We start from the raw sequence: 25,862 nt of genomic DNA, 5'->3' as shown, positions 1-25,862 counted from the left end.
ATTAACTGCCATGGTACCACCTGACATTTAGTGCAGCAGTCTGTACCATCCTGTATCCTGCACTTAAGGAAAATAAAATAGATAAATACTCTCTTGTACTGCTCATGCACCATCCCTTATTTTGGATTAGCAATTTAGCCCTTTGCTTAGACTTTGCTTAGACTTCAAAGTGTGATTGTTGTGTGATGCAGAAGAATCTTGGTGTGAAAGAGGGGAATCATCAGTGTGTTACACTGTGTCTAAAGAGCACAACTATCATCCAAGTAGTCTGGAAAGTACAGGATATTTTTAGCAATACAGTACAGAAAATAGTAAAATAGAGTGGAAAAAAATGTAATTGGTATTATATGGTTTGCTGAGGCTGAACAACAAGAAATAAATTTGGCATAACACTGGAGTCTTACAAAGAAGGATCTGAATTTTCTGCTGGAATACAGTTTATGTTCCTGTAAAGGGTGGAAGGAATCACTATTTTCACTTGGTTCTTTTGCAACAAGTCAGCTGGATACAGACTTTCTGAAACACAACTGTGAGATTGTATTGTAGAGATTGACCCTGTACTAGCAATCACTAATTCTGTGTAACAGCATAAAATTTATTGGACAAACTAATCAAGATATGGAGATTATGAAGTGCTGCCTAGAGACAGGGGGAATCAAAGGGATTGCCCATATTCTAGAGAATTTTCTAAATGAAAGGAGGCAGGAGATGCCAGGAAGTAGATGCTTTTTTATGCAATCAGAAAGGGAACAGAAATCCTTTGTTATTTTAACCTGGGGGAGAATTCTTCCTTTATCCACAAAGGCATAAAAAAAAATATTCCCTAATATCCTGTAGAAACATCAGCTTGACAGAAAATATCAGGAAATATCCTTTAAAAAATTATGCTTTGAAATAAATGCAACCTACTTGTCTCTGCAAATGGCTAGAATTTAGTTGTGCTACAATCTGACATGACACCCTAACATGCTGAAGTTTAGAAGGACTTTCATTCTAGGATTTCATTTTGCAGATTGAATTTTTTTTAAATTGTGGTCTTTGAGCTGATTGAATGTATTTTTCTTATCTTTTTGTTGAATCCTGAACTATTCAGAAGTTGAAACTTCATGTCCTGTAGCTGTCGACAATGAACATATGCTCACTGTCTAAAAAGAAAGGATAATGCAAACATTCATTTTACACTTTCATTTATGCTTATGCATGGATATATGTGTATAGGACTTTGTCTCTGTGGCCATACAGGAAACTATCCAAAAGGGCTCCTATGTATGTGAGCACATCTGACAGTAAAAAGTATGGTGGCAAAGGAATCCAGTGCCAATTGAAGGCATTTTCTTACAGCAGCATTTAAAGTATCCTGGTTTCAAAAGTTTCATTTTTTCCTTAGAGTCACTGGGTATTAATTACGTTAAATTCTATCCATCTCTTATTTTAAAAAGGGGAAAAGAGCTTGGCAGACAAAAAGTTGAATAAGAAATTTAAAGGTTAAATTTTGTGCACAGACTAAAGTTTTTAAATAGACTATGTTTATTCATTTATGTGAGTACATGTGGAAATATGTCCTTGAGCCATTGATACAAAATTATGGGAAGGCTGAGAAGAGGAATTGTATTCACTTTTGTAAAGTATCTTGCAGTTTACATTGGCAATTAGGAAACTGCATGAGATCTCTAATATAAAAGCTCAGAGAAAATACATATTTAAGTATATCCAGTACAACTACGAAAGAAAATCCCTTCTAATATGAGACAATACTTAGAGCATCTTTAATTTTCAGCTTTTAATTTACCTCAGTGATCTGGAGCTCCTTAATTCTCCTGGAGTCCCTGTGCAGCATCCTTTGTGGTGCAGACTCCTTTAATTACAGCAGGCAGCAGAAGTGAAGCACTGCTGGTGTTTTGTGTTAGTAGGTCAGCCTGGCAGGCACCTGGTACTAAACTGAGCCTGTTCACACATAACCTGATCCACCTGGTGTGCTGTGGCCCTGCCTCAGCTCATAACATTGAAGCTGTGTGATGCAGATTGCTAAAGGAGATAAAAATGTTATTATGGGAAGGAGACCTTTTGTGCTTTCATTATCTTGGAATCGCCAATAAAGGCAGGTTCTTCCTTGGATGCTTTGATGCTGCCTGTCTGCAGTCAGTGACAGTACATTCTGTTGTGCCTCCCAAAGTCATGCAGAGCTCTGCAGGCAGCAGGTGATGTGGAGATGCTCTGTTTGCTGCTCCTCAAGGGATTCAGGACAGCTTGTTACTGACAGCATATCTGCAGGCTTCCAAAGCCTGCATTGCTTGGGCTTGTCTGAGACACAGGCAGCACTGATTACTGTAGCATGTTGTCAGCTCTGCTGTGTCAGCAGGAAAAAATTCTTTTGATGTGGAGAAATAGAAAGAGAAGGCATTCAGTGTCTACTTAGCTCCATTTATGAGTGCAACATTAAAGCTATACCATGCCATCCTACAAATGCAGAAAATATTTTTTCTTTTTCTCCTCTAAAGAATACTTCCTCAGTAGGAATACACAACATTTATGGATTACTGCATTAAATAAAATTTTAAAAACAACTTCAAGGGTTTTTAATACAAAGATTCTCCTTTAAGAAGTTCTTGATTGTCAGCATGCATTTTATAGTTTGTATTAACCAGCCTCAGAGCTGCAACTACAAGAGCTAGATGAGAAGTCCTTTCTCCTACCTCCTACAGTGGGAACATACATCTCCAATTCTTCTTGCACATGTTCTTTTCAAGAAGCCCTTGCAAATAATTAAAATTTAAATAATGAAAAAACTGCTACTCTCAGAAATAGTTGTGGCTGCTAGCCAACATGTGCAAGATCAAGGGTCATGACTAGAGGTGGTTAAGACTGGCCAGGAAGAACCTGTCAGAGTCTACCAAGTTGATTGTTACTTTCCTCTGTCAAACTTACAATTTTGAACATGTAGCTGCTCCCCTACCACCTCCAGTGATAGTTTCCTCTTAGCAACTCTAGGAAAGGCCAAGCAGAAATTGCATATGCTTTGAAAATAATGAAATTAAATAGACCCAAGGCTGCAAAGATAGACCAAACACACTGGAGGAACAGTTTTTGTCAATGCTTTTTGGTTACAATATTCTTACAGGGTGGCACTTGTAATAGCCACAGATTTGGGGGGTTTTATTTAATTGAAATCCTTCTAACTAACATAATAAAAATAAAAACAGGTCTTTGAGAAAAGGTGAATTGTAACATCTCTTTCAGATATCCCTATCTCTCAGCAGCAGACAGCATACCCTGAACACATTACCTGCTCTGCCACTTAATATACATTAATTAGTAAACACATTTTTTACATGAGTCAGGGAGGAGTTTTATGCATTGGTACAATGTTCTATAAATTTATAGATGCATTCTAGATTAATGGTTTTGATCCCTAAGTTAAGTATCCAGGCACAAAATTGTCAAGATATGCTAAGATTTACTTTGAGCCAGAAAATCTTATTATCTTTGTGCTTCCAAATGTTAAATCACTGCCTTGAGGCCTGTTTTGAATAGTTTAATCATGTGAAAAGGAAAAAAAAAGATGGTCCTTACTTTGGAGAATTACATTTGGAGACAGAGATATAACTTTAAACAACTGTTGAAATAATTAAAAAATAGAAGTAGAGAAAAGGAAAACATGATAGAATAAGATGTGAAAATCTAAAATCTGAGAGTGAAAACCACCTAGTCCAAAACTTAGATTATCAGCAGGTACTCTTATACAGGAAAAGTGTGATACAATATTCCCAATGCAAACATTCTCAATCCAACCATTCAGAGTTCAGTTATTTTGCAGTAAGACCCACTTACATGGCACAATAATGAATTTGACATTGAGAGGAATGGAATGAAGGATGGGAGAAGATTCAAATATGCTACTAAAACCAAAACCAACAAACCAACATTGATGTGGCAATCATTTTTTATCTTCACAATGTGAAATCAAAATACTCCCTTTTTCAGTCACTAATTCAGAGTAGAAATTGTGAATATGAGAAAGGATTTGCACTGAGCTCGTTTAGTTAGGGTATCATCTACTGATGGAATGGAATTGCAGAGCTTTTGGAAGGCTCCTGGTGCAGTACCCAGAGACTGAAATACTCACACATCCACAGCAGATTTAGTACAAGGACTTGAAATAAGCCTTTGTCTTTTAGACAGCTGTCTTCATACACTGAGATAATTGCTTTAAGGTGCAAGACAACTGTATGGTCATTATGTGGCAATCAGTCTCTGAGTTTTCTTCAGAAACTTTCTCCAAAGGTTCCTAATCACTCCGTCATACCTATGAAATTACTGCAGATATGAAATTAGCTCTCTGTAAGCTGGCAAATGGTATTTCTGGGAAATTCTTGAAAAGCCAGTTTGGTTTTCTAAAAAAATTAGATCTGCTTATTTTTCTGGTTATGCAGTCAATCCTAGTTAGAAAGGAAAAGATGGTTTAGCTGTAACTATGGTAGTAGATGCAGGACTTCTCCCTGAAGCATTTCATTTTTCCTGGTAAATGTTGCTTGGACAGAAGTAATGTTAATGAAATACCTCTTGTGGAAAAGGACATGAGATCCCAAATCAGTATTAAGATCTCTCCTGTGTTGTGCTTTAGTGAGCAATAACAAAGAGTTGCTGTAGTTGACATGAACTTCTGTGGGGCTCAATATCTGTAACCAAATTCCACAGTACTCTGCAATTGGAGTGCAACACTGCATTCAGTGCTCTTTCCTAAGGTACTATTGTAGAGAGCACACTACTCTAACCTGTTTTAAAAAAATAAACTGCATTTCAGAAAGATTGATTTCAGCAGTTTGACTCTCTAAACACCAGTTACATATCTCTTTAGAGAGATCAGAATTTTGTGGAACACTTCTTTGCCCAAAAGTGCCTCAGGGTAAGAATTTTGTCTTTGATTATTAATTTTTATCCCAATAATTTGACCTCCTAATAAATGAGGTGATTTTGTGCAGTGAGTTTGTCTGGTATGTCCTAATGACAGCAGTGAAAGTTTCTGAATTTGCCTTTATTTAATTTTAACAAATATTTCGAGTGATAATTAACTATCCTCTGTGAGCAAAATTCTCTTTAGTCTAAATTGCCTATCTCTACAAATAAGAGAATAGACTGTCTGTAGTATTGATTAAAAGGGTGACTTTTGACCTAAATGTTTAGAAAACTGGCACACATGAAATTTGATTTTTTATCAATTAAAATTCAAATTTATAGAAATTATTATTAAAAATAGTCCTAGTAATAATTCCTGATTTTTTGTGAATAAAAAATAGAAAGTTAGAATTAATACCTGCCTCCCCATGTATTAACTTACCTGAAAGGGTAGGAACTATCTTAGAGCTATTCACTGGCAGGATTTGGGTTAGGTGACATGCTGCGCTGGCTTAGAGGAAAAACAGTCATCAGGCCCAGCATCCCATCTTCCAGCTGGCCAAAAGCTGATGGTTTGGGAAGATAAGAACAGAGTAACAGCTAATGAGACTTCCCCAGAACTGTGTACTTGTTTCTGTGAGGTCAGGAGTCCTTTTGAATGTGTTTTGCCTAGGACTTTTTCTTTTCCCTAAGGAAAGAGGCACTGCTATCAAATTCTTCACTTTTAAAAGACCAAGTGAGCCTCAGAAGTAAATGAGACTTCTTGTACAGAAGAAAGATGTGAGTTTATTCTGTTTTACCCAAGAGACATTTGAAGCCAGGTGTTGCTCACCAAGTGCACTCTGGCTCCCTTAGGGTCAAGTCTGGTCTGCATTTTTAGATGTTATTTACTAGTCTAAAAGAAACAAAATGTTTGTGGCCAAAGAGCTTACTTGGGAACTAGGAAATAAAGGAGCAGTTCACACCGTTCAGGTACTTTAGTCTGGGTCCTCAGTGAGTGGTAAATATGCATTTATGGAATCAGACATGTGGCTCCATATTACGGGGATATGGGTTTTACACACTGCTGAGCTGCTCCCATGCTCAAAGCTAAATGATTCTGTACTTTCTTTGCTGTCCAGCTTCTGGAACAGCCTGTCAGGTCAGCTGTGCCCTACAGATAGAAGGCTTAGCTCTGCCAGATCCACCAGTGTGCCTGTGCATGCTGCTTCTTGGGCAGGCTTGAGAGCAATGAGTGTGGGATGTGATTTAATACTGGCCTTATAGGTGGCCCTGCTGGACCTGCAGTGACTTAGTGAAAATCAATTCAAGTACAGATGCCAAAGCATCATTTGTTTTCCCTTTCTGCAGCACATCCTAGTCCCCATAGCCATAGGGAACAGCAGACAACAGGAAGGACCAATAATCCATTTGTCAATACCCAATTAAATTGCAGATTTAGTTCAGAGCACATCCTTCACTGCCCACAGGGCATCCAGCACAGCCTTCCCCTGACAGGTCACTCTGTGTCTCTAATACCTAATAAGAGTTTAAGGCTTTGTGCTTAGTGCTTTGTTTTCACTGACTGTTTACATGTAAACTGCTAAGCTGTAACTGTGTCATTCAGAGCACACTCAAATAACTCTGCATTCAAAATACTTACTTAAAAGGAAAGGTCTCATTTCCATAAGGTGTATATATACAAATCAAAGCTGGTGGGAGTAAGGTTTCAAGCCATCCTGAGGATCTGCTGCAGTGATTGACAGAGTCTTTATCTTCTACCCAGTTTTTATACATCACAGAGGATTTTACTGATGTGCAATTTGTGCCTTAGAAACTGAGAGGAAAAATCTTTCTAATCTTGATTTTCAAATGAGGTGATCATCTACTAAGGAGCAGTGTGTGCCTGAAACGCAACCAGCTGCAAGCTACAGATATTTTTTCAAAGGTGGAAAATGCAAAATCCCACAATATAATTCACAGTTAAAGTATCTGATTATCTTCATTATCTACTGCTCTTGTTAAATCTTTATTTTGTAAAAGGTCTCAAAAATTAACCTTGCAATTTGCTAATTCCACTGAACAAAGGCAGACTATTTTATCTTGAAAAGAACTAACACAATAGTCTTTACCCTTGTTTTATTCTTTCAAAAGGTTTTTTTCTTATTTACTAAATCTGCCAGCATGCAAGTATTTGTATGAATTTAAAAACCACTACGTTCTATTAAGGAGAAAAATGGAACCTAATCCTCTTATACTAATTAAATGGGAAGAGTGTTAATGAGGAACATGTCACTTGCCAATGCCTGAAAAATCTAATTTTGAGTGAGGTTCGACTCATTAAAATAATGTTGTCAGTACTTTTCCTGTAACATTTTAAAGAAATTTTTTCCCCCTATGGTTATGTTAAATGAGTCAGTGAAACCATTCACAAGACTTCAAGGTCAATAGTGACAAAGAGAAACCTTTTTTGAGGAGTTATTACACACTCACAATCAAGAAGCTGTAAAATTTGAGTGCAAATGGTTGGGTGTGAACCTGTAACCCAGCACTTAAACCCTGAGTTGTGGGAGAGTTAAGCATCTCCATTTTCTTCTGCAAACGAGGCCTGTGCAGTGGCCTCCCTGCACAGCCGCTCTGAGCTGCCAGTCTCCATTCCAACCACCCCCTCCAGCCTCTCACATCCACTGCATGGATGCTCCTGGAGTGGGGCTGAAAATGTGTGCCTGAAATGGTACAGTCTGAAATGCTGAATCTCCAGGCTTTATTTAAGGTGACCTATTCTTCTTTAGTCCCTTCTGCATTATTATTCAAATGGTATGCATGATTTACCTCTACCTAACCTGCAATTAGTATTTATTGAAGGAAAGCCATCTTTTTTTTCATTTTTTTCCCACAAGGCTGGCGAAGCATATATATGAAATAATTTCACAATGATTAATTAATTGCCTGTGATAAACATTTTCAATTTTGTGTTAAAAATTTGACCAGTTGCATAAAGAAAAAAATAATTAAAGGGTCTTTTCTTGGTAAATGGTAAACTGAAGTACAAAATACTAATAAGTAACTTTTGAAACATTGTACTTGTACAACATGTATTTTTAAGTAAGTATCAAGTTTAAGAATTTCTCTTCCTTTTGAATGGAAAAATGAAAAAAAAAAAAATACTGGCATTCTAGAATATCCCCTTTTTTTCCAGTGCTATTATGTTTTACTTTGCTATCACCTCTTTGCATGAAGGGATACTCTGAAATACGGACTTGGCTGAGGGCACTTATTGTAATTAAGGAAGTTGATGGCAGTAAAAGCAAAACAGTTAAAAATGTATTAAAGGCATAATTCTATAGTATTAAAATAATAAAGCAGCCTCTCTGTAAATTAAATTGAGCCAGGATGAAACCTTTAGTTTTCATCAGTATTTCTGTGGAACCACAACAAAAATAAAGGGAGTGGAATACAGCTGTATTGGTGAGAGTAATGTTTTATGGAGTTTAGATGCACCAAGTCTGTGTGGTTTCCTGGTGGGTGTGGAAACAAATCTGCAACAAGTGACAGATCTTAAAAGCCACGTGCCTGGCTTTTAAAAGACAAAAATGTGATAAAAAGGGTTGACACAAATGCTTTTTGGGATATTTGCATCCACCCTGAAGAGCTAATTCTTAAACAGCCATAGCTTTCTGAAAACTGTCAAGAAAAAACTGATTTCAAAGGCACAAATAACAGGAATATATGTGGTTGCTGTATTTCAGATGGAACTGGATGTGACCAAAATGCAGCATTTTCATTATGCCTATATAATGGTGATGTTGAATTAAATAACTCTCCCTTATAGTTAATCTGATATTGTTAATGGATAAATTTATCCCATTATATAAATCCTCAAAGTACTAAATGATGATGTTTAAATTGCAAGATCACATTTTTTGAAGTACTGTCACAACCCATACTATTGTCTTGGCATTCCTCAAATATTCTTTGATAAGCTAACTCATCTTTCTGAATTATTATAGTATTAGAATAGCACCATAACTTTTCTAGAGAGATTCCAAAGTTTTTTTCTAGTGGGAGAAGGAACTGAAGGAAATGAAGTTATAGATACTAAATATATCTATGTAGATTTTAATATATCTCTTATGTAAACATCTATAAGAGATATATTTGCTTGTATATTTGTTGTGTAACATGCATGACCTGCTAGAGAAGCCTTACTTCTCTCTGCAGCAAGTGGGAGTGTGTGTGTCTGACACACAGTTCCAAAAATTAAAGGTTTCAAATTCGTGATGAGCTAAAATTATTCCTGCATGTGTGAAAACCTATTTATCCAACACCCATTGGGTCCTTTTATAGCTGTGTGATAGCGACAGAGTGCAAAGCTTGCTCAAACAGCTTAAATTTAACCAATTTCCTTTCCCTTCTAACTGCATGTCAGGTTCAATAAAACCTGTTTTCCTTGCAGCCAGCAGCAATCTCAGGTGCAGCTGAGTGTTTGCAGGAGGCTGGAGCTGGGTGCCAGGGCTTGCCAGGCTCACAGCAGGCAGGGGCTCTGCTGCTAAGGGAAATGGCCACATTTACACCTTAGACTTGTTTTCTTGTGGAAGAGAATCTCAAGCAACCAAGAGATGTTATATTGCTTCTTACTGTCAAGACCTATTTATTGTAGTTTCATTTTTTCCTCTAATAGCATTGAAATTTGGAATTCACATATCTTGTCAAAAGTACTGGCCTTGGAGGAAGTCCCCAAATCCTGCCTCACCTTTCATTTACACCCCCAAGTCACCCATCACTGTATGGATTTGGTGGCTTAAAAGGCTCTTCTAGGAATTTGCCATGGCAGATAATATTTTTCCATAGTCCAGAAAAAGTAGATTTTGTCTGACCCTTATACAACATTTCTGACTGCACAATACATTTTACAATCATTGTTCAATCCATTTCAAAACACTGAATTTTTGCAGACAAAAAGGAATAATTCCATATATTGGCATTTTACGTAGAATCAGTTTTATCCCTAAGGTAGTATTTAAATTTATATCAGGGGCCAAATGCATAAGATTTTCTTTAGTGGATTTCCAGTGAATAATCTTTTCCAAAGTATACCAGTAAATAGAGATAAGAAGGAAATTTATTTCAGTTGGCTGGTTTTTATGAGCATTTTGACCAGAAAAATGCTAGTTAGACTTGGAGAATTCGCAGTAGGTGATGATTTTGCATGTCAGTTGTGCAAGGCCAGGCTCTGCTAATGTGGATATGTACAACTGTGACCTCAGGAGGTTTCACACAGCTGCCCCCAGTGTCTGCTCCATTGCTGAATTCCACCCACATGGCTCCCCACTGTTACAGCAGCACTGCCTCATGTTATGCTTAGAGGGATCTGTTATCATCTAGTGCAAGTCAGTACAGAAAGCAGCCTTGTTATTGAGATAAAAGCCTTACCCAGGAAATTGCAAGATGCCAAGAAGCATACAAATCAGCAAGAGAGAAAGATCACCAGGCTTTGGAGTAGCCTCCACAGTCAGCAGAAACTCACTCTGCAAAGCACTGAAAAGCTTGGTATAATCCATTCTAAGAGAGACTGAAAATTCTACCATAGCTCTGGATGGATTGCCATTATCTCGAGTGACTGAATGTGTTTTAATTGAATGCCATATATTCTTTATGCATGATAATGTTAAAATATAATATACTTTTTCCTTACTCCTGTATCTCTTTCCCTTATTCCTATACATCCTATACTTTTCCCTTGTTCTCAGTAAATTAGGAGATACAATAATCATAAGAAGATGCTAAAATTTGTGCCTATTATGGAATGAAATTCAAAGTTGATGCCTCTGCATAGCTATCACTGGAGCTTTGTGTGCTTGAGGGGTACTTTTTCATTATTTGAAACTGATCTTTTGGAGCAGAGCAGTCACAAGAATAAGCCATAAAATTTCATTGCCTTAATTTTGGAGTCTCATTCTGCTGAATACAAATATTCTGCTTCTGTGCTTCCCCCTGTTTAAAGGGCCTTAAAATAAGGTTCTGATTTTGCTGGCTTTTTCTCTTTTTGCTAAGCTTTTGCAGGCTTAGCACTGCAAAACTGATATTTGTCCTAACTCTCACATCTGTATGGATGCAGCACCACAGGTTTAGTATCACTCTTTGAGCTGGGAAATTAAACCCTAAAGGATGATTAAGCCACATCAACAATACAAGATAATTAAATATGTGATTACACACTTTTATTTCTGCTGCAGGGAAATAGCTAATCTTTTTAACTATAAAAGCTGGGATATATGCTCAAGAATACCATCTCTGCAGTGCCATAGTGCCACTGTCTTTAGCATTTTTCTGTTCTACTTTTAATTTCTATTGGTGGGTGCCAGTTATAGAGCATTTTTGGAATGGCTTTTACAAGGTAATTATTGAATTTTAAGAACTTATTAGATTAAACCAAACTGAAAAAATACTATATACCATGAAAAAATGTGCAAGAACATAATTCAGAATGCAAAATCTTTTAAAAATAGGAAAAATAGTTAAATCATCTCGAAAACCCCTCTATCACAAAACAGAAGATTTTCAAGCCCATAGAAAAGTAATTGCAAAGATCTCACTCTCAGGTGAGGTAATCAAACATCCCAAATGTACTTGTGGATGTGGTTTAACAGATACTCCATTGCACACCATCTCTCATTTGTTGGTGGTTTCAGGCTGAGGAGAGGTGCACTGGGTATGGCTGGCTAGATGCTGTTCCTGTCTCCAGTGCATCCACAGTCCATGTTCTACTGAGAATGCACCCTGCACACTGACAACATTTTGTTGTAGCTCAGTTGTACTCAGGACAAGCTGCTCCATTTTAAGAGCATTGCCTGTGGATACAGGGATGTGTACTTGCAGTATCTAATTCACTGCAGCCATTGTAGCTTTGGGCAGAATTTCTGCAAAACTGCAAATGAAACAATCCTGACATACAGAAACGAGCATTTGTTATCTCACAACTTTAATTTCTCAGTCTGCTGTCAGCTGTTAAACCAATAAAACCAGGTTAATGATGATTCATAATGGACATAATATTTTCTTTGTTTGCCTATTCAGTGATTTTTTTGTGACTACCTCAGATTCACAGTAGACACATAAGAGGAAGCAGAGAATGAGAAGAGATTTTATTTTTTGTCTTAGCTACACAGGAAGACCCTAGTGGCTACTCTTGAGATAACTGCAAAGGCATGTATTTTAATGCCATCTATTTTTGGATGCTGTTCATTTTCACCTCCCCCACACATTTCCCTCACTTCTTTAAGAATCATTCTTGCTCTGCTTCCCATGCAAATCTCTTGCTGTTTTCTAAGTCTCTATTTCAATTATGTTAAGCATATTAAAATAATATTTAGATGATTAATTGAAGCTCTGAAACACTCAGTAGCTCCAAATCTAGAGTTGTCTTCAGTTGTTTTTCCTCCTGGCCTACACCAACTGTGCCTTTAAAAAAATGAGAGGCAGGTGGTATTGATGCCTAAAGAGGCTGCCTGGAACAGAGGCTAGACAATGTTAAAGGAATAAAGTTGGGATTTATTAAAAGGCCTTTAAAGGATACACCTTGGGCAGTACAAGAACTCAGCTGTGGCTCTACCCAAGATGGACCCCGAGTCACGAATTTTCACACTTTTATAAGTTTCAGTCCATTTACATATTGGGGTTCATTTGTCCAATTACAGCTTCAGGTTATGGAGTCAGATCCTCCCAGTTTGCTCTCCTCAATTCACTGTTTACAGTTTTTGGGCCCAAAGCTGCAATGCTGTCCTTGCTGAGCTTGCTCTGAGGAAGAGATATGCATGCATATGACTGTGTTTGTAGGTATTTACTGCCATGCAGATCTAACATCCTGGACATAAAAGGACTGGTTTGATTATGTCCTAATAATGGAAGTTTCTGTCCTAGGCCTTTCCCCTCCCTGAACAATGTGTTGGTGTTTTATAGAGTGTTTTTGTTTTAAATTCAAAAGTCTCAGAGAAAAGGAATAGACATTTTTAACGGACCTGGCTAATAAGTTGTATGGCAGGCTGTGCCAGCCTGAGACAACTTCAGCGACATTGAGGTGGCACTGGGAGTGTCACAACATGACCCTAATTTAATCGTGTTGTGGTAGTCCTCACTGTTGGACTCTTTCCTTCCCCAGCACTGGGAGGTCAGTGTCACCCCTCTGTGCAAAGGCACCAGCATGCCCCTTCCTCCTGTGCTGTGCTCCCTCCTCCCTTCCCTTTGTTAGAGACTGTGCTCCTTCCAAAATGCCATGTCACATGCTCAGTCTGCTGTCACTGACACTGCCGGATTAGGGCTCCTCTGAGAGCTGGGATCCCAGTTCAACCGGCTTTTAGAGGAGCTGGCAGTCACCCTGCACTCTAGAACTCTGCATAATCAATTCTCATGGTCTGGAGAGTCACTGAAAAATGAAGTTAATGCAGTTTGGCCTTGGGGAATCAAAAGGCTACAGAATCTGACACAGTCACAGCAGGCTCATGTTCTGCTATCAGCTTATTAAAAATTCCAGTTCCCAGTCTAGGATCAGTCATAATTCCTCTGGACCAACTTAGCAGATGGGAGCCTATTAAGTCTTCTGTAATGAAAGCCTACTGAGAAATACTATTAGTTTAATATTAAAAATTGTTTTGAATGAATTGAAGTTAGATTCTTTTCCACTTATCTTTATTGGAGAAGAGACTGGTATAATTAGCATAAAGCCCTGCAATCATGAATTTTCTGATGCAGTTCTGTTGAAAAATACTGTTATCTCACTTACAGATGTACTGAGTAAGTAGATGAATGTGGCAGATCTAAACATATGACTGTGTTAAGAGGGTTGGGTGTTGTTTTTTCTTTTTTGCAGCATTTCTGGATGATGAATGTATAGGGCTAACATATGGAACAGCTTCAGTCAGCAGTGCATCCACGGCACAGCTCAGCAGAGAGAAGCAGAGGTGTGGGCTGTACGTGCTATGATCTCCCCTGGCAGTGAATTGTGTGCCAGTGCTTATAACTTCCATCTAAACATGACTTATAAAGAGTAAAACCAGTTTAATAGCAGTGAGATTGCAGAGGATATCTGCAGAAAATAGGAGGCATTGAACAATTCCAGGGAAGCAAAACTAGAGCGTCAATTTTGTCAAAACTGACAAAGGGTGCAGATATCTGAAGTGTGAGAGAAAGACTGAGGAGTAAATGGAAAAACAAACGTGGGGAGGAGAAGGCACAGGAAAGAGGCCTTGCAAAACAAAGTGAATATATCAAATTCAGGCCAATAGAAATCTTAGATTCACCTGTAAGTTGGAACAGCAGGGCTCAAAAATCATTTGGCTGTACATAAGCATGCAAAAGAATACTTGCTGCCAAAAGAACCTCACTCACTGTGAGGTGTTCTGAGAACCTCAGACCACTGTGCATGTTAAATGTAAGTAACTTGTTTTGCTCCCACTAAAATGCTATTCAGTTTGTGAATCAAGCAGAGATGCAATGCAGTTCTTTAACCACCAGCAGCAGCATGATACTGGGTATTTCACCATGTTTGTAATTGTTTACCATAAGCTAATTTAATTGGTCTCTTTTACTGGGAAGACAGTAAAAGATCTTTCTACACAGGTGAAAAGATGTAGAAGTGTTAAGGTTGACAAAACCCTCACTACAGCTGTCTGGGATTAGGTGCAGCAAACTCAGGAGAAAGCTAATGAGTATAATGAGCACTGATTAGAATAAATTCCAGCTGTAACCCAGTAGTTCTGTTTCTGAGAGCAGAAGAAATTGGTTCCCCTATGTATACTCCTTTTTGCTCTCACATGGAAATGCAGCATGTGTTTCCTGGAGATTGATTTTCCTTTCAACATTCAGCTGAGCCAGGGGAAAATTAAGAAAAATAAAGTAAAACCATTATTGAAAGAAAAGCATTTTTACTGAGAACCCTGTGTAACTGATCCCTTATTCACTGATCCTGCCAACACTGATGGAAGTTTAGCGATGCACTGTACAACTGAAGTCAGGGTTTGTCTCAGCAAGATAAAATTACTGAATCCCAAGGAAGGTAAACAGGGATCCAGCACTGATCCATGTTCCCAGGAACACTTCATGCCAAATGCAGCCAGAAATGGAAAAATGTGCTTGGAGTGATGTAGAAGTTTGACCTAACTCCCTGCTACCAAGAAGGGAGGTGAGATACAAGGAGTAGGAGGGAGTCTTACACCAGGCAGAGAAAATGATCTGTAGGCTCAACTGGAGCCTTTATGGATAAAGTGCCTCTGGATCCAGCAAATCATTACTCCTCTCTTCAACACTGAGCAATACAAGATAGAAGTCCAGTATTTTCTCCAATTTCTAATTTTTTAAGATACCTATGATGTTAGAAAGTTACAGTGACTGATGTGAATATCAGCTAAAGTACTAACCCATGCAATCAGGGACTCAGAAGGCTGCGTGCAGTAGTCTGAGTAGCAGAACACATAGTAAAAATTTTGTATCTTTTGCATTTCTAAAAGAAAAAAAAGTCAAAATTCTGGTTTTTTTTATATTTAAAATCTTGAGGATTAATGTCTCTGTAGGTGAGAAGACAGAAGAGTTCAGACCTGTGGCCCTAAGGAACATTGCTGCTTGACATGAAACAGCTTAAAACATTCAGATTATGCTAGACCTAATCTGTGACTAAAGCATTTTGCTAGGAAGCTTGAGAGATATTTTGATACAAGGGAAGAAAGCTAGGCTGCCCTGGCTGTTCTAATATTTGAGTTAAATACAGCTGTGTGTTTCCTTGACAGCAATGTATGTGCAGCTCCATAAAGAGCAGTTCTCAGACTGGTGTTTGAAAACTCAGCTCAGTAATTCTGATGTGTTGGTACAGTTGGAGAAGTTACATTTTGTACTTGAAGATGCTGTAATCAGTGCACATTCAGTCTGCAATTCATAGGCTGAAAATAATAAATTCTGCCTTTTTATTTCAGTACTTTGTTACCTTAAGAGTAGTGCCTGAGAAGATTGCAAAGTAGGCCAACTAGAATTGTAATTATTGTGCAGAAATTGCTTTGTAACTTCGGTTTCCATAGCATTAAGATCAGCATTGCCTCTCACCAAAAATCCAGCTCATTTTGCCTCAGTTCCAGCATACAGGGGTAAAGCACTGTCCTCAATCATCATTCAGGCTGAATTAACTGAAAACCCATTTCCCATGTCCCACTATATCAGTGCTAGTCATGCTTGAGAGGAATTATTTTCTCTATTTCTTACCACCTATGCTCTAAAAAATTTCCAGTCTGCCATGATTTTTTTAAAGTTCTTCGCACACAGTGCAGATGCTGCACATTAGCAGGTCCCTGTGGGGCAGGACTGCAGTGCCCACCTGAGGAGTGCCTCAGGCTGGCAGTTCCCACAGCTGATGGAGCTCCACTCACCAGCCACCCCTCCCTCCTTCCCCAGGCTCCTGTCCTGCCTTTTGGCTCTCAGATCACATCCAGGTGGCTTCCTGCAAAGTGTTCTACAATATCTACAGTGCACTGCATTTTCCTGCAGGAAAGCAACATCTTTGAGCATTCACCACTGGAATTTACAAAGGGCTATCACTGCAGAGATACCACTTATGGCAATTTTAGGGCTGGATATCAAATAAAGAGCCTTAGATGTGGGTGGAAAAACTCTATTATACTGGCTAAAAAAAGGGTTCTCATCTCCATATGCCTTAGGAAAATCTGAGTCATGGGTTTCAAACTGTGCTTGTTACAGGATCTCTGTTTCTGTATCTTCAGCCACACTGTTGTGACTTATGTGCAGGGTCAACTGCACTGTAAATATTTAAGTATTATTTAATATGGATAATATTTCCACTAGAAGATTGAGGCCATTGCAGATGAGAACTTTCTTTCAGTAAGAGGCACTTAATTTGCTCTGTTGTTGAAAAAAAATTGGTTGAACCAGATGAGATCTTTATTTTCCTTGCAGTGCCATTCAAAATTATTATAGCTCTCCATCTTAACTCATTTTAGACATGGTTGTGTAGTGCTCTCATGCCTGAAATGGTCATACAAGCAATTTTTCTTGCTCATGGGCAGTTTTTTGCAGCCTGTACAGAGCATTGCAGTGTTGTGGCTTAGATTACTATTACTACTTAGGTTACTATTTTAATCCAATAAATTTTGTTTATACTGCAGTATAGAAACATCCTTAGATTGCAGTAAGAGCTGACTAAATCAGACTTTGACTAAATTAGACTCAGACTAACCCTAGTGGATGGATGGCTTGGTGTTCTGACTTTTATAACTGACTCCAAAGTAAAAAAGTATCATCATTATTATTAAAGGCATAGTGGACATACAGAGTGCATTGAGAAAATCTTGCTAGTCTGGAAGTTCTTCCAATAGTGAGGAGGGGCAAGTAATCACAGAGAGGTTTTCCTTCACTGATCTTCTCCTTTAAAACTTCTCTTCAGATACACTATTTAATTTAAAGCTTTATTCTGTCAGGACTAATTCTGCAAGGTAACAATAACTAAAAAGGGCTCCATATGATGGGTTCCTTTCATACCTCCTCCTGTTACTAACATCATCTCTCCTTTGTACCTCAGAATCTAGAGCCCATGTTTCAGGGATAGATTTGCCACATGATATCTTTGCCATAATCTACAGATACATCAGATCCCTGGATTTCTCACAAACTCAGGATTTTGAGTTTCTTGTGCTATCAGAATTTCTACAGGGATATTGATAAGGTTACAGTGACAGGATTTATTTTCTAAGTTCACAATGCCTAAGAAATTACTCCCTATATTGCTCCTCTAATCCTCTAGCTCCATGTTGGTTTTATTGCCCAAGCCTTTGGACACTGATTAAATCAAAATGTTCTTGCAGTTGTGTGGTCCAGGTGAGGAGTCTGATCTCACTTCATGCCAATGAAGTAACTGCACAGGTCAAGTTTATCACAAGGATACAGCAATAAAACACAGAGAAACACAAATACTAAAAGTAGATTATTTCCCCCTTCCAAATCATGCAGCAGACCACACTTGTCAAGCCTGTCTAGAATTAGCTATTTTAAGTATTTTTATATAGTTCATATAACCCCTACTTATTTAGAATCCAGTATTTAGACCAAAAAAAGCACAGTTTAAAGTAGCACAAGTGTTAAGCAGGAAGAATTAGTGAGCTTTTACTGTTTATGTGTGTTTTACCTGGAACATAGATTAGACACTGAAAAAACAGAGGGATCTGGATAGATTGGAGCATTGGGCCAGGATTAATTTAAGGCTAAATGCCAGGTTCTGCTCTGGGGTGCTGGCTGGCAGCAGTTCAGGACTCAGCAAAGTGCTGTGGCAGCCCAGAGAGCAAAGAATGTCCTGGGCTCTGCCAAACAGTGACCAGCTGGTCAGAAAAGAGGATTGTCCTGCTGCACAGGACTGTCCTGAGCACTGATGCAGCATCACCTGGTGCTGTGTGCACTTCTGGACCCCATCTTTTAAGAAAGATGAGAAGATCCTCATGTGTGTGCACAGAAAGGCAGCAGAGCTGGTGAAAGGGCTGCAAGGGAATGTCCTTTGAGGCATGGCAAAGGACTTTGGGCCTCTCTGGTATGTGGAAAGGGGCTGAGGTGACTTCATTGCCCTCTACAGCATCCTCCAGAGGAGAAGTGGGCACGGAAGTGCTGAACTTCTCCCCAGAGAAGGTATCCAGTGATAAGATGGTTGGGAATGGTTCAAAGCTAAATCATGACAGTCTGGATTCAAACTGGACATTAGGAAGCATTTCTTTACCAAGAGCATTGTCAGGTGCTGGAACAGTCCTCCAGTGGCAGTCAATGCCCAAGCCTGTCAGTGTTTTAAGAGGCATTTGGATGAGGGCCTTAAAGCATGCTTTAACTTGGTCAGCACTAGGTGATTGTGGTAGGTCCTTTCCAACTGAAATAATTAATTCTAAAAGCAATATTTGATTTAACAATGGGAGATATTTCATGGCATCCAGCTAGAAAGGGCTAATAAACCAGCAAGTGCTTTTTATAAATAACACTTTTAATACCAATACATTATCTTTTAGTGCACTATGTGACTGCCAAGTTAGTAGAATTATTTCCCTTTAGTTTTGGTAAGAGCAGGTCAGAGTCTAAATGTTTGCTTTCAGTACACGTTAAAGAAATGCCTAAGCTGAAAATTGAAAAGAGGTCCCGTTTACTGCATAGTGATCAAAGCATAACCCCTTACTGGCAAGAAACAGAAATTGAAAACTAATTTCAAGGTTCAGGATTAATTCTCTGTCAAATTGACAGAAGAGAGCCTACACTAGAATACATTTAGCACAAATGTAGAACCTTCTCTTTATCTGTTCTTTTCAGAGTACAACTTATTACTCTGATTTCATGGTTCCATAGCATAAGCATTTTTAAAGTTAGCTGTCTGAATTTGATGAAATATCTACAAACACAGGCTTTTTACCAAATGAATCTATCAGATTGCTTCCTATTAACATCACTGTTCTCTGCTGATGACCTTTTCCTGAATGTGTGTTTTTCTATCTTCCCTGCAGTAATTGCTGGAAATGATTGTCATGTAAGGAGCTGGCTATGGCAAACAGGAAACATCAAAGCACTGTAGCCAGCATGCTGGATCACAGAGCCAGAGCTTGCCCGACTTCATCTCACAACAGGGAGCCTGAAAATGAAGAAAGTGACCTTCCCATAGAAGATTATGCAGCAAAGGAGGCAGAACTAGCAACTGTCAGAGCAGGTAGTCCTACCCCTGTGGAACATGAGTGCAATGACCATAGTGGAGATGGTGACTCCAGCTCTGACTATGTAAACAACACTTCAGAGGAGGAGGACTACGATGAAGGCTTGCCAGAAGAAGAGGAGGGGATCACATACTACATCAGATACTGTCCAGAGGATGACAGTTACCTGGAAGGAATGGACTGCAATGGGGAGGAGTATGCTCCCCATGAGGAACACCATGTTGAAACAGATGAATGTCATGAAGCTGTAGAAGAATGGGCTGAAGGCAAAATTCAGCACCAAGATGAAAACGAGGTGATGGACAGGCAAGAGTGGCAGGAAGGTCAAGATAATGGCATTCAGATTTTGGAGGATGAAGCATCATCTTTGGAGATCCAAGACCAAGAAGAAAACATTCAGTACTGTCAAAGTGAAGGTGACTATCAGGACTATTACCCAGCAGAGGCTAATGGAAATTCCCAGGGAATATCACCATACCATTCTAGAAAAGAGGATGCTGAGCTGGAAGAGCAGGAAGAGGACATTGACCAGATTGTAGCAGAAATCAAAATGAGTATGAGCATGAGCAGTATTAACAGTACAACAGAAATGAGTCCAGAGCACAGTGGGACTGAAAACATGGCACATGACTACAAAGAGACTTGTTCAAAGGGAGAAGCTGTTCACAGTGCTAACAGGCATGAGGGGAGGCCAAAATCACTGAATATCCCATCTGCCTCTAAGCACAGTGCAGATGTGCATCGAGGTTTTAAAGCCAAGTCAAGATCCCCCGAGGACAGACAGAAGTGGCCACAGGAGCAGGTATGAGGTGCTTTTTTTAAACAAACTGTCAGAGGCATTGTGCAAGAGTTACATTAGTTATTCCAAACGAAATTAGCAATATTTTTCTATCTATTAATATGTAAATGTATTAGCAGTATGTTAAATTTTATTGTAACTGCATTCACTTAATCACATTGTGTGTTTAGAAAGAGGTGCTAAATGTAATCAGCAGATGAAGAGATCTAGCAAAGAGGTTTTGCACAGAGAAGAGACAATTCAAACAAAGGTATTCCAGATACATGGGGCAAAACCAGTTTCTTTACACTATTTTCATTCTGCAGTGACAGTCTGGAGAAACTTAAAACCGGGGTCAGAATGGAAATAGTAGTATTTTTTTCCCATTACTTGCTCCTGTACCATTGCCTTAGTGGTTGATAATTTTCTGGTTTTGATAGAATGTATATCAAATCTAGATACTGTATATGTTAAAAAACCTTCAAGAAGTGCCTGCATATTGCAATGGATTTTTTTTTACTAGCTGGACATATCTTGACCTTGACAAGGAGGAAGAAATAAGAGCTTTACACTTACCACAAATGCTGTTAAGCAGTTTTATCACAAGAATGATGTAGAACCTAATTTAAACTGTGCATGATCTTTTCTTGTTCTAATGCTGAGTGCCAGAAAAAGAATCTAAGAATGAAGCTCAAGCTTTTCTAAAGAGAAAGAGGGGTGACTTTTTCCCCTGACATTTCAAATTGAACATGGTTGCTTCTTAGAGAGATATACCTCATTCCCTCATGCCATTTTAAAGCCTTGACTTTGCATCTCTAAAATTATATGCAGTTCAATATTAGTTATCTTCTGCAATGAACAGATCTACCTAAAAGAGGTAGAACATAAAATGTTCTTGGATCATAAACTACTAAGGATAAATGAATTATTTTGCCTTATCTTTAATTAAAATGCTTTATTAAACTTCACATGCATAAGTTTCCTGTTTCAGCTTTATCAACTCTGTAAATAGGATATTCTATAATTAAGTGCCCCACAGTTAAACAATTTAGTCTAGGTGATTCCATTAAAATACATTAATTCCTCTGAAAAACAGTAAAAGGAAATCAAATGCTTAAGTATATGCTGATGAAACAGGTCGACCTTCATTATAATTGTGAACAAAAAAAGTCTTAAGGGGATATTTTCAGATTTCCCATATCTGCAGCAAGTTTTTAATATTCATTACTACATTCCATTTCCAGAAGTATAATTATAACCAAATTGTGCAACTTACTATATTCAGTGCCCTACTGCCAGCATAGAAGTCCCTTAGAGACTAAGCCTGCTGATGCTGAATGGTTTGAACAGCTACTAGGTGTTGGCTGGGAGCACAGAGGCTGAGGTAGCATGTTCTAGACTCAGTGATGGACTTTCTTCCAAAAGCTACTACTGGTAGTGTTGTTCCTTGCAAGTTCTCAAAGTATTTGCAGAACAAAACATGAATTCCTGAAAAAGAAAGAATTCCTCAGTGCTTGACTAAGTAATTGTTGGGTTTTTCCACCCCACTGAACATTGCCCGTTCAAGACAATATTCGAAATAGACCTTCATTTCAATAACTTTTTGTTGCATTGAAACTTATTTATCAGAAGCTGAGCTGAACTGCATTTGTCATTCTTAATAGACTGCTAACAGCTGAGGGCTGTGTAACACCTGGGTATTGATTTAACTGTCCCATCTGAAAAAATCCAAAAGTACCTAAATATTTCTGAACTGCCTGTCTGAACTTTGATTGTTATTTCCTGTCAGTCTTGGAGCAATACTTTAATCTTATTTAATAAGGAGGGAAGCACTGCTGTGATAGGTAACCCCAGGCTGGATAAAGCCACTGAGCTTGTACCACCACTTTTAATAGCAACCACAAACTCCTGTCTGAATGGACAGAGAGCACTGGACAGTGCACAGAGTTTTATTCCTTCAAACATGGGGACAGGAAATTAGAGATACAGAAGTACAGGTATCTACTCCAAATCAGGCTAAACTGGGTGTCAAGGCAAGCATTTCACTTATAAGAAAGGCAACAAGGCACAGCTGCTGTGGGCACTTCACTGAAGAGAAGAGCCCAAGCCTCCAAGGTAAAGAGTGTGAAGTGGTATTTCTTACAGAGATACAGAGGCTCACAAATGGTCAGGAGATAATCATCCCTCTACCCACCCAAGCCTTCAGGGATGTAAAATAAAGAATAAAAAACAAGTTCAATAACCTTTGGTAAGCATTACTTGAATGTGCGTGTCATGACAAAACTGGTCTTACCTTGCTATGTTCTCACCTACTGCAGATAATCATTCTCAGCTTTACCCACAAATCAGGCTCATGGTGAGGGCATTAGAGTAAGAGTTGAGTACCTGTGAGACAACTGTTCACTTAAAAAATTTAAAAGGTTTATTAAAACCTCAGCAAAAATACAACAAAGGGACTAAATAAGGAAAAAAACCTGCAGCATTAGGACCAAGCTACCTTCCAGGCTGCCTCCCACATAGCTGCTTCATCTCTAAGATGACTGTTCAGTCTTTTATACCCCTGGGGGGCTGCATCAGCCAACCCTGGCCCCTCCCAAAGTCTGTCAGTCAGCTCTTCTGTGCCATTTATCAGTGGAATTGCTTTCTTGTCACTTGATTGGAGGTCAGGTATTGCCATGCCTCACCCCCCAGCACCAAGCTTTTCCATTCCCCCATGCAAGGGACACCTGTGCACACCTTCTTTTAACCTGGCCTAGCCAGCCCTGGCTGTCTGATGGTCACAATACAGGGGGGGCAAAAGGGAACTGTGGGGAGAACAGAGGACATCTAAACTACAATAACATAACTATACATCAATAAATCTTCTCTTAATATTCACACAATACTCATCTCTTAATTGCAAGAGCCAATCATCTCATTATCCATCTAGAACATGCCCAAGTTACATTTTTTCTTAGTAGCTCCTTAAAAGTCCTAAGCACAAGGTGTGGTTGGATGTTTAGCATTAATGCTGGACCTCAAAGAATTGAGATAAAGTGTAGAAGATTTTGTTTTTCTTCTGGGGCATTCAATTGGTTTAATATTTACTGTGAAATATTTATTTATTTATATTTACTATGAAATGTCAAAGGGATGGATGGAATTAGAGCACTACCTAAATGAATCTGTCTCATTTGTGAAACCAAGATAGCCATAATTCTAACTACAATATTTAAACCAACTACAATAATTCAATTTCTTCCATAGTGAAAGTAAAAAAACCCAAGGCTATTGTCAGTAGATTTGCATGCTAAACTTACTGCTTGCAGAGAAGCTGCATAGAAGAGCCTTGGTTTTGTCACCTTGCTAAAAGAGCTGTTATTGTAAGTGTGCATCTCACAGTACAAAAGATCATGATGAAAGGGATAATAGAGGCACACATACTGCATATAGAGCACTATTTTGCCTCAGTTATCTTTAAATAAATGTAGATTTAAATGCTTCTAGGTTAAATCAAGATATACTACGTGTATGTCAGTTTTTGTAAACAATGAGCAAGCAGGAATGTGCATTTGTTGCTTTATGCACATAGTATGCTCTCCTTAGCTTTTTCATGTTTCTCCTCCTCTCCTTTCCTGCCTCACATAGGTAGAATTACTGCTTATTTACATTTACATTCCATTAAAATACACAGCTATTAATTCTTAGCTTATGATAGGTGCTAACATTCTGTTTGCAAGACATTTGCTAAATAACAAGTAAACAAATGTGATTTTAAAGGTTCCTATTGCTGAGTTTGCCCCAGAAAACAGTCACTTTATAAGAAACACCTAACAAAGAAAAACAAAGTAAGCATCTTGTTTGACTTTCAGTGTGGGCCAGTTTCCTGTCTTAAATACAAGTGCTCAGGCTTCAAAACTTCAGGGATATATGAGCTTGGCTTGATTAGCCTTTATTTGTAAATACTTCTAGGGAAGCACTAAAGGAGATGATTAGCACTAGACAAGTCTGAGAGAAACCTAGAATGTGAGAATGCTGAGAATGTGTCCTCTCCTACCTTATTCAAGGAAATCTTATTTACCAACAATAATAGAAAATGTTTTTAAGAGCACCAACACCTATCCCACCTCTAACCTTTTGAAGAAACAGGAATTTGCCATGAAATTTGCCTCCTTTACAAAGGAGGACCTCAGAGGAAAGTCTGCTTTTCAATGATGCTGCCTGTGACACTGAATCCTACTGCTTCTCATTTCTCTACCATTCTTTCATAACACTGGCATACCTTTGAGAACCTAACCAAATATGCTTGCACAAACTGCCCCAGTAGGAACATCACAAGCTCCTGCAGTGACAGTCTGCTTGCACAACTTTCACAGAGGCTGTGTCCTTCTACTTCTTCAACATGGAACTCCAGAGACAGACTACAGACCCCTACAAAAATCTGTTAAAGAAAATTTAGCAAAGCCATTGTATTTTATCTCTTTTCCCCCTCCAAAAGCTTTGCACAGGTCAATGCTGCCACTGGGCTTCTCTTGCCTGTGCTGGTAGAGCTCAGTATTGACACAAATATTTATTTCCTTCTGTCAGCATGGGGACAGTGCTCTGCTGCTGCAGAATCCAAATCCAGGAGTCTTTTGTCTGTAAAAGATTTCACCTTTAGAACAGTGTGAAGAAACTAAAATGATAGGCAGTTTGGAAAATGTCTTAGGAAAATTTCTTAGGAATGTCTTGCTGGAAGTCAGTCTGTATATTATGGGATACATTTGAGAACAGTTTGTAGAAAACACAAATGGGTGTAAATGAAGAGTATCAAAGAAGGTTTCTGCATTGTCCTGTGTGCCCTAGGCAGCTGTGGGGCAGAACTAATAAATATCTGTTACCAAGTGACAGTTCCCAAAGTTACCAAGTACTTACTGAAAGCGCTAAGCTGTTGAAACAGTCTCAAACAAAACCAGTTTCTCTGAGCTAATTGGCCAAGTCACAGAGTTTTAGCAGTCAGCTCCTGACACCAGCAGACAGCAAAATCAATGTCTGCTGCCTAAAGATGCAGAAGTGACAAAGAAGTCCGGAAGTTTAAATCAGAAGGCTGCATGTGCTCCTAATTACATCTCCCTAAAAATTCAGCAGAGCTTTTTCTCTGAAACTCATCATGATTCTCAATTTTAAATATATGCAAGGACAAAAGAAAAGAAAAAAAAAAGGTTCTTTGAGGTGGTAAAAATAAATTGGAAGTTAAATTAATGTCTACTGAAATTTGATAGAGTATTGAAATAATTTTGTGGAATGCTTAGACCTCTCAACTTACTCTGACTCCTCTTTTCCCAATCTTGACTTGTTTACTTGGAATTACTCATCAGAATTTTATTTCTCTTCACTCCTGACGTGTACTAGCACCACCCCTGAACTAACACATAAGGAATGGAGTCTTTTTTGAAAGAAGAGTGTGAAGTCTGACCTTTTTTCCTGTGATCAGATAGTCATTTCTTTCTTAAAGTCCTGCTTACTAC

At 38.6% G+C, this 25,862-nt stretch overlaps 1 protein-coding gene and 1 long non-coding RNA gene across 4 annotated transcripts in view; one reads left to right on the top strand and one right to left on the bottom strand.

The window, feature by feature from the left end:
- APBA2 (amyloid beta precursor protein binding family A member 2) overlaps positions 1–25,862 on the top strand; it is an 82,702-nt gene that overhangs the window by 28,561 nt on the left and 28,279 nt on the right. For all 3 annotated transcript variants that reach the window (XR_009419415.1, XM_059482177.1, XM_059482176.1), the window contains exon 2: positions 19,395–20,400. Coding sequence is in view for 2 of the 3 variants with exons in the window: in XM_059482177.1 (XP_059338160.1) it covers positions 19,432–20,400 (969 nt within the window). In the remaining variant the exon portion in view is untranslated. The remainder of the gene's footprint in view (positions 1–19,394; positions 20,401–25,862) is intronic.
- Positions 21,302–23,010, bottom strand: LOC132079507 (uncharacterized). Its single transcript, XR_009419416.1, has 3 exons — positions 22,874–23,010; positions 22,670–22,779; positions 21,302–21,864 (listed from the first exon to the last, which is right to left on the bottom strand). It is a non-coding gene; the product is annotated as an uncharacterized LOC132079507 (long non-coding RNA).

This window comes from Ammospiza nelsoni, chromosome 14 (genome assembly GCF_027579445.1).
Source record: "Ammospiza nelsoni isolate bAmmNel1 chromosome 14, bAmmNel1.pri, whole genome shotgun sequence".
NCBI lineage: Eukaryota > Metazoa > Chordata > Aves > Passeriformes > Passerellidae > Ammospiza > Ammospiza nelsoni.
This window is presented reverse-complemented; position numbering and strand designations above follow the sequence as displayed.